The 9,705-nt window shown below is 39.8% G+C and overlaps 1 protein-coding gene across 1 annotated transcript; it reads right to left on the minus strand.

The window, feature by feature from the left end:
• Window positions 1-353: 353 nt before the first annotated feature.
• ela3l (elastase 3 like) lies at window positions 354-7,460 on the minus strand. Its single transcript, XM_088993645.1, has 8 exons — window positions 7,390-7,460; window positions 5,857-5,945; window positions 5,580-5,677; window positions 4,000-4,128; window positions 2,758-2,894; window positions 2,378-2,523; window positions 493-645; window positions 354-405 (listed from the first exon to the last, which is right to left on the minus strand). The coding sequence occupies exons 1-8, from the start codon at window positions 7,427-7,429 to the stop codon at window positions 388-390; spliced, it is 810 nt and encodes a 269-aa protein (XP_088849771.1). The 5' UTR covers window positions 7,430-7,460; the 3' UTR covers window positions 354-387.
• Between the last annotated feature and the right edge of the window lie 2,245 nt (window positions 7,461-9,705).

Here is a 9,705-nt window from a genome sequence, read left to right on the forward strand (position 1 = left end):
ATATTACGCCGTCATGTTACTCGGTCACGTCACTCAAAACCAGTGACGTGCGGTGAGGTTCATGGCTGGTGAGGCACTGACGTCAACGATGACGTCACCGCTAGTCTCTACTTAGTATTTGAACGGTAAATGTGAAAATTCAGCGATTTTGAAAAAAATCCTAAAACGGTGAAGTTAAATGGACAAGAACTTTAAAGTACAAATCACTAAATACATCTAACTGTTTAATTTATTTTTTCATTTGATATTTCCATGATGATGACAGGTGAGGCACTGCCTCACCTGCCTCCACTGACTGCACGTCACTGCTCAAAACTTGGCTTGGCTTGAACTATGACCTCACACAAGACGAATGAGTTTGATAGCTTTATTGGCACTTCATTATCTTTAGTTGGTCATCATAACCTAAAAGATAAAGATACAAAAATAGATTAAATTAAAAAAAATAAGAAAAACTGCTATCAAGTACAGTAGAAATTCTGTGGCCTATACCTGATCAATCCAGTCGTTAAAGGCGGACACTCGGGTGAAGACGGTGGGCTTCTTTTCGTAGTTGCAGCCCAAGCCGGAGACGAAACTGGCGATACCGTGCACCTCCCAGGCACCCTCCATGTTCTTACAGTTCAGAGGGCCGCCTGAATCTCCCTGAGAAGCAGGACAAAATCTTTTATTCTGCTGAAGGTTACAGGGATGCAGACAACGACTGGCTAAACACCTAAACACCAAAATAGCTTAATGACGAGAAAAAATATATATATACACATATAATAAAATATAATATAAATATAATAAAGGCATATCCAATCCAATCCAATCCAATATAATACAATAAAATAACGGACTACATAAATGGCAATGTTATAAAATAATTGCTGTCAACAAACCAAAATACAGTGATACCTTGGCTTACGAACTTAATTGGTTCCCAGAAAGTGTGTGTAAGGCGAGGTGTGCATTCCAAACATTAATTTCCCATAGGAAACCATTAAAATCAGAATAATCCGTTCCCAGGTCCCTATAATCAGAATCAGAATCAGAATCATGTAGGACACACAAGGAATTTGTTTCCGGTAGAACACGCTGCACTAGTATCGTCGTCAAAAAAACTGCTAAGTGGCACTATACAGTTCCATTTTGGCTACTGTTGAAGAGTTCAAAGAGTTAATGGCTTGGGGGAAGAAGCTGTTTAAATGTCTGCTGGATTTGGTGCGCATGGATCGGTAGCGCAGGGGTGTCAAAGTCATTTTTTGCCGCGGGCCACATTGTCGTTATGGTTTCCTTTCGAGGGCCGTTATGAATTTGGGGAACCCATTAGAATGTTTAAATCCCTTCAAATATTACATATAGAGCACACAGCAAATTAATGAATAACTCGTTTTCAAATCTGAAGTCGAGAATAATGAGTTTTATTGTGGTTGACATCCAAAAATATGAAACTTTGGCTCAGATTTTAGCAATCATCATGGAATTTAACAATTTTGATTTGCTTTCGCGGGCCGAAAAAAAGGATGTGGCGGGCCGGATTTGGCCCGCGGGCCTTGACTTTGACACCAGTGCCATAAAACATATTTTTTCAACTTAAGCCTTTAAACTACACATAATATACCTTATTGTGTGTATAATAAATATGCTATGGTATTGTAATTAAATAAATAAACTGTACAGTATAATAAAGTCGTTTTATTTACCTTTGTGATGATGGCTTTAACCGAAGACTGGGGGCGGGGAATAGAGGACAAAAAAAGTCGGCTGCCATTTACAGCTCCTTGTTAGGAGCTCCAAGAATCGGCTCGTTCGCGAACGACACATCACTCATTGTGGCGTTCCGTGTGTTTCCCGAAAAATTGTTCGTATGCCAAGATTATATTCTTGCAAATTTAACGTTCGTAAGGCGAAAAGTTCGTTAGCTAAAGTGTTCGTAAGCCGAGGTATCACTGTGTATTCTTATACTGTACATTTATACAAATACAGTGAAGTCTCGTTATATCGATATTCAAGGGAGTCCGAAAAAATATCGATATAACCGGGACTATCGATATATCCGACCCTGTTTGCATGTAATTTTTTCCGTGCGTGCATAGAAATAGTATCGATATAACCGGGACTATCGATATATGATATATAAGATGATTCTGATTCTGATTCTGATATATCCGATATCACGAGACTTTACTGTATATCACTGTTGCCGGGCAGGATTCCTCCAAAATCATCATTCTTTAGGAGACCCTGAAAATGGCTCTTGTGCGTGTAGTTGGGGTGTTAGGTATATGACTATGAGTTACCAAATTGCGACATTGGAGGTTCCGGCCCGACGCCAGCGATATTCTCCAAACATGGCCCCCTCGTCTCAGATCCATTCCACAGAGTGACTTACATTGCATCCAGCCACGATTCCATCCCCACCGGCGCACACCATGGTGGTCTTGACAGCGATGCCCCACCAGTCAGGTTGCGAGCAAGTGGGATGGTCAGCCACCGGCATCAAAGCCTGCTGCAGCTTATCAGCAATGGGGCCTCCGGCTAGAACACACATCACACCGTGTGAGCCGCCGCTCTCACTACCCGCTGCCATTGGCTTCCACGGGGCAATTGCAAATGTTCAATTTCGAAGCATTAACTGCCACAAATAAATATGCCAGCATGTAATGCGTGTTATTTTCAGTGCAACTCCAGAGGATTCCCTGGGAAACAAAAGACCTGGCGAGAGTTAGGAGCTGCTCATTTGAAAGATGACAAAAATCATAAAACACTTACTGTACAATCTACCCCATCCGGTGATGAAGCAAGGGTAAAGGTTAGTCAGCAAGGTGTCAGCAGGGGGGATGCATGCCAGCTGAACTTGGTCGCTCAAAGTCACCGGCTCAGACAGCTTGATCATGGCAATGTCGTTTCTATGAAAACAAAAAAATCAATTTGTTAAGGCATTCGCTGCCAGACATGTGCAAAAATGCGTACACTCCAGTGCCAGGGTTTTTGTCATTGTCACTTGAATTCCAGTACCCACAGAATATTGAGTTTTAGGACTACATAAACATTTGATGCAGCGTAAGAAACATTAGATTCTCTTCTTTCTTTAGAAAAGGTCTGGAGTTATATGAGCTTGAAATGAGGGCGGATGGCAATACTACTACTACTACTACTACTACTACTACTACTACTACTACTACTACTACTAATAATAATAATAATAATAATAATAATAATAATAATAAGAAGAAGAAGAATCATCATCATCATAATCATAATCATAATCATAATCATAATAATAATCATAATAATACATTTCATTTATAAGCGCCTTTCAAAACTCTCAAGGACACTTTACAGTCACGGGATATTTTTCTCTGCGGGTGGGCAGCGGCAGCAACACGCGCCAGCGTTCACTCAACCCGGAAGTACAACATAATACATACATATTGGTTATTATTATTATTATTATTATTATTATTATTATTATTATTATTATTAATCCTTAAAAATGTGTTTCTCAATAAAAGCAATAGGGGTCGCAGTTTTCCCATTGCAGTAGGATGTGCACTTGCCTGTTATGCAGGGGCACTGGCCGCATGTCTTTTTATTGTGATTAAATGATTTATTTTGTGATTGTATATTTTAATTTCTTTTGGCCGCATCGCTTTATGCCATACTGATTTTTATGAAGACTCTGAAGATACTTTGGACACTGATAAAGGGTATGTTCTTGTGCTTCAAAGAAGCGTTAAAAAGTGCAGATAAAACTGCTCAAAACTACTTTCATGTGGATCTGAAAATGCTGTGATACACATGCTGGGTCAGAATGCCACGTTTTAATGAAACACTCAGCTGGATTTTATTAAAAAAGAAAAAGAAAAAATACATTTTTAAGTATAATAAGCTGTGCTTATTCTCCAAAGGTGAAGAATTATGAAACACATTGCATTGTCTTTTGATTTGAATCGCCCCATGTTACTTCACCCGTTTTGTTGCTCACGTTTGTCAAAATGGAGCCCGTCTTACCCAAAGGCCACAAAGATGGGGTTCCACATCTCATGCACGATGATCTTCTCCGGCAGGATGGCCTTGGAGCCGACTTCCTCCTCCACCAGGTTGTGTTTGCCCACAAACACCCTGTAGGAGAGTTTTGTGCTGTGGACATAAACACACGCAAGCTATTAGAGCACAGGTGTCAAAGTCAAGGCCCGCGGGCCAAATCCGGCCCGCCACATCATTTTTTTTCGGCCCGCAAAAGTAAATCAAACTTGTTAAATTCCATGATGATTGCTAAAATCTGAGCCAAAATTTCATTTTTTTGGATGTAAACTACAATAAAAGTCATTATTCTTGACTTCAGATTTGAAAATGAGTTATTCATTAATTTGCTGTGTGCTCTATATGTAATATTTGAAGGTATTTAAACATTCTAATGGGTTTCCCAAATTCATAACGGCCCTCGAGAGGAAACCATAACTACAATGTGGGCCGCGGCAAAAAATGACTTTGACACCCCTGTACTAGAGGATTGAATTTGAATGCAACTTGAATATATTAATTTATAGGTATGCGTATGAAATGGAAAGCGGAGGACCTGTTTAAAAAAAATAAAAAATAAAACAGGCATGGAGAGAATATGCAAGGTACACACAGGAAGGCCCCCAATCTGAATTAAAACCTCGACGTCTGCACTGTGAGGCGGTACATCCCCACCAGTCACCCAATAGGACGTATGTGGAGATGTCGCGGCTCGGAATTGAAGCGGATTTACGTGGGACAGGAGATGCGGGACAATCTCTTTTCGTCAATGGATGGTATACAGCTTCGTGTTTGCTTTCAACATCTAGCAGACGTGCACGTTCCACCATGATCGACTGGTGAAAAGGACGCTTTGATCCTCTGCTCTTTCATCAAGAATTGATTCATACAACAAAGAGGGTGCAGAAAGTGCTTCAGATTGAATAACTGTGTCTTTGTGTAATAATAATAATAATAATAATAATAATAATAAATAAATTTCATTTATAAGCGCCTTTCAAAACTCTCAAGGTCACAGGATCAGTTTTTCTGTGGGTTAGCAGCGGCAGCCACATGTGCCAGCGTTCACTCAACCTGGAATAACTCAAATAGAAAGTTAGCTAGCTGGCTAATAGATAACTAATAGATAGCGAGCTAGATATATAGCTAATAGATAGCAAATAGATATTATTTTGTTATGTTGTCGTTTTGACTTCAAGATGGCGACGTGAGAGCGGCTGCCTTTACAGCAGCTCCTGTATTTTGTTTTTCCACTTATTTTAATCACCTAGCTGCTGTGAAATGTAAATTTCTCAATTTTGACACTAAAAAAGGCTAATCCAATCCAATCCAATGATTATGCAGATTTGATTGTGACATCACGGCGTCACGCTCAAGAATTGGCACCACTCCCCCAATCTACCAAAGCACTCTTGAGTTAGTTTTCCTTTGTCAAGACCCCCCTCTGGCGCAAATACAGCCGTCACTCGAGGGAGAATCAAACCCGAGGTCACTTTAGTCCCTGACCGCGTTTGTACCGGCTGTCTATGAGGCATCATACGTGAAAGCTTGTATGTTAACACTCGTACTTGATGCAATGAGCGGCAGTCATGACCCAGTTGTCAGCAATCAGCGATCCACCACAAGTGTGCCTCCACTCTCCATCCCTCTCATACTGAAGAGAAATCTGCACAAGAGAACAAATACACACGCACGCGGGAAATGTTTCGGCAGCTCATTTCGGAGGCAAACATCTAATTACCGCTCTTTCAGCAGCCCTTGAGTGTGTCAGCTAAGAAGCAGATGCCAGCCGTCTGATGCTCGCCAGCGAGTTTGAAAAGACTGACAGATGCGAGCGAGCGTTACCTGCCAGGGCCAGCTGTGAGGCCTAGCATCTTCGCCGTTGACCACACGGGAAGACCGGGGCTCGATGGGCGGGGTGCCGCACCCAAGGGCTGCGGGAAGAGAATGTGGGAAGGGCAACAGGTGAACAGAACGTTAAATTATTAGATTAGATTAGATTAGATTTGCATTTATTAGTCTTGCATTGGGAAATTTACATGCAGAATATGGCTTTTATCATGCGTTGTAGATTATAGCTGTGACCTCATAGAAATAATTTGGGGGGAAAAACACGGCCGATTCAGAAGCCGCGCAATAAATAATAAATAATAAATAATAAATAACGAAACGGGAAATACATAAATACATAAATAAATAAATAAACACACAACAAAGAAATAAATGCACAATAAATAAAGAAATGAATAAATAAATACATAAAAAATAAAAAAATACATAAATACATGCACAATAAACAAATAAATAAATAAACAAACACAGACACACATGAATAAATAAATACACAATAAATAAATAAATAAACACATTGTAAAAAATATAAATATTATACAGAAATAAACAAATACATAAATACAGAATAATTAATAAACAAACACAAAATTAACAAATAATGGATGCTACAGCTGCGTGTTTGCTTTCAACATTTAGCTTGTAGTCGACATGCACATTCCAACATGATGTCCCTGATCCACTGGTGAAAAGATGCTTTGATCCACTCCTCTTTCATCTAGAACTACTTTATGTAAAAAAAGAGGGTACAGAAAGTGCTAAAGAATGAATGACTCTCTGTGTCTTTGTGTTGTTATTTGTGTTTTTTTTTGTTCTGTTGACTTCAAGACGGCGCCGCGAGAGTCGCTGCCTTTCCAGCAGCTCATGTATTTAGTTTTCTACTTTCATTCCTTATATTACTTTGCTGCTGTGAAATGTAAATTTCTCCACTGCGAGACTAGTAAAGGCTAACTAACTAACTAACTAACTAAATAACTAACTAACTAACTAAATAAATAAATAAATAAATAAATAGTTGTGTGTGTGTGATCCACGTGCAGCATTTTCACAGGAAAAATAATGCTGACTGTCTGATTTTGGCTATTGCTCAGTTTTTTTTAATTTGGGTGAGAGATAGGGTAAGATTCAGAATTTTTAATTGTCGGCGGCCAATTATACTCACATGCACACCAAAAGACAATTTAGAATCTTCAATTAACTTTAAAAGCTCATCTTTGGAAGATGGAATAAAGCCATAGTATGCTGTGAAACGCAGGAAAAAAAAAGATCTGGGGGGGCATGCAAACGCCACACCAGATGGCCGGAGTCGAGACTCAAACTTGAACTGCGAGGCAGATGTGCTACCACTAGCACACCATGCTACCCTTCAAAAATAAAATATGTAACATGAACGAGGGATTGGGGGGGGGGGGCAATCAGAGGCCATCTGTGCATACTCTGTCCTGAATGCGGAGTCATTGCTCTGAGCCATGCAACCCCCCCCCCCCCCCCACACACAGACGATTGAAGGAGGCCAGATGTTCTTACCAGCAGCAATGAGAACCGAGGCCAACACAATGGGGATCATGTTGATTGATGCGTCTCGAAAGAGGCCACTCAACATTCGCTGGCTTTTAAATGTTCTTCTGCAGGCAACTCGCCATTGGGGATGCAGTCACGGATGTGATTGGTGTGCGTTGCCCCCCCCCCCCCCCCCCCCAACCTCCCCCAAGGAATGAAGGTGAGCCAATGGGAAAGCGGCCCACACAGGTGGTTCTGATGGAACATTTCTCATGACCTTCATTTTCGAGCTGCGCTCAGGTCTTCTTTGTAGGCAAAAGCAAAACTACTACTTGCTACTAAGTAAGCTTAGTTGCAAAACTCAGGCTAAATAAGATGAATGATGACTTTTTAACCCTTTAATGACCCAATAATTAAAACCTGTAACCGCTGCCCTTGAAAGGGTGAATAAATATGCCGTCAGATCACCACTATGATATTGTTCCTGTTAAGAATCATCATTTCTATATTCCCTGTCACGTTTTGGTTTGCGGTCAATGAGTGGCACTGTAGGGTTTTATTTGCTACTTTGGATGTTTCTGTTCTGATGACTTTGTGTTGTTTGAATTTTTTTTTCTGCTGACTTTATTAAAACCAACCTATTTAAAATTGCATTTTCTGTGTAGCACTCTCTCTTGTTTCTATTTATAATTGTATTTTATTTATTGCATTCTATTTGAGATTGTATTTTATTTATTATAGTCCCTGTGCTTGTCTGTGACTGTAAAGTGTCCTTGAGAGCTTTGAAAGGCGCTTAAAATGTAATGTATAATTTTTATTATTTATTTCATACAATTTGTCAAAATACACCCTGCTCCTCCCTCCCGCCTGCTTTTTTGGGGTCCACCACCACCACCTTGCAAATCCTTACATTCCCATTGGATGTCAGTTCAGTGTAACCTGGAATTAACTGCTTGCATAAGAGCGTGAGAAGCCAACATCTGGATTATTGGCGGGTGGGTGTGTTAGCTCTGAATCACAAAAATTAAAATCCAACGAAGGAAAGCATTAGAATAATAAACGAACAGGTTGTGTGTGATATTGGTGGGGCGAATACTGACAGTGAGCATTATAAAATACAAAAGTTGATTTATTCTTAGTTTCAGTGCAACAGTGTGCATATTAATAATAATAATAATAATAATAATAATAATAATAATAATAATAATAAATAATAATAATAATAACAAGAAGAATAAGAAGAAGAAAAAGAATACATTTCATTTATAAGCGCCTTTAACTTGACCTAAGCCCTTTGTTCCAGCGTCTTTTTTTTGTATGTTTTCCTTCCGCATTGTAACATAATTCTTTCTATGACTCAACGTAATTGTATTTATAAATGGAAAAAAAAAACAAGTCATACAATAAACAGTAAAACAATAAATTAACAAGAGCTACCAGCAAATTTTAGTTCGCTGATGAAGCTTCTCGGATGAGAAGCGAAACATCCGACACCTTCAAAGAAGTACAGATGACGGCTGAAGAAACCTTTTTAGCATTAACTTAACAGCAAAAATGGTAAAAAGCGCACACACACACACACACACACACGCACACACACACACGCACACACACACACACACACGCACACGCACACACACACACACACACACACACAAACAAACAATACAATTAACTCATTCACTGTGAGACGATGTGCCGGGGTTTTTGTCATTTTCACTCAAATTGCAGGACCCACAAAATATTGAGTTTTACGACGACATAAACATTCAATGCAGCTTTCACCAGGAAAAAAAGACTTCATTCCTAATTTATATGAGTCTGGAGTTATCTGAGCTTGAAACAGCTGTACAAAAGGCAGGCAAATGCTGCCCCCTCGTGGAAGGGAAAAAAAAAACATCGCCAGACTTCTGACCAGCACTTTATCGGAGGATATGATGGAGCTCATTAAAGTAAAGGGTTTATTTATTTCTGTATATATAATTTTAGGTTCTTCAGTGGTTTGATGATGATACATAAAGTACCCGAACCATTCAATCGATTGACCACTAGATGGGACAATATATCCACGTACTTTAGTTTTACCGCAACCCCTCCCCCCCCACCCGCTTGTTAAAATAGATCAACATAACTCGAACCTGAAAGTCTGCCAGTTTCATTGCGAAAGCCCCGTTTTGTAAGTTGCACTGAGGCGACCCTTTTCATGCGGCCGCGTGGAGACAGATGAAGCATGACAACAAGAGAATAAACCCAGATAGCCAGCATCCCTCTGTGAGCTTCTCCGCGGCCCAGATATGAAATTAATTGAAAGCTAATTAAAATTCTTTGTCCAATCTGTAAAAC

The sequence above is a fragment of the Hippocampus bargibanti genome, linkage group LG04, assembly GCF_051943395.1.
Source record: "Hippocampus bargibanti isolate YZ-2025 linkage group LG04, ASM5194339v1, whole genome shotgun sequence".
In the NCBI taxonomy this organism is placed as follows: domain Eukaryota; kingdom Metazoa; phylum Chordata; class Actinopteri; order Syngnathiformes; family Syngnathidae; genus Hippocampus; species Hippocampus bargibanti.

Coding starts and splice junctions, on each gene's coding strand:
- ela3l (XM_088993645.1), bottom strand. CDS start 7,429: ATGATCCCCATTGTGTTGGCCTCGGTTCTCATTGCTGCTG. Junction 5,946..7,389: donor CTCGGTTCTCATTGCTGCTG/GTAAGAACATCT, acceptor CTCTTCCCGCAG/CCCTTGGGTGCGGCACCCCG. Junction 2,895..3,999: donor CCCATCTTTGTGGCCTTTGG/GTAAGACGGGCT, acceptor TTGTTTTCATAG/AAACGACATTGCCATGATCA.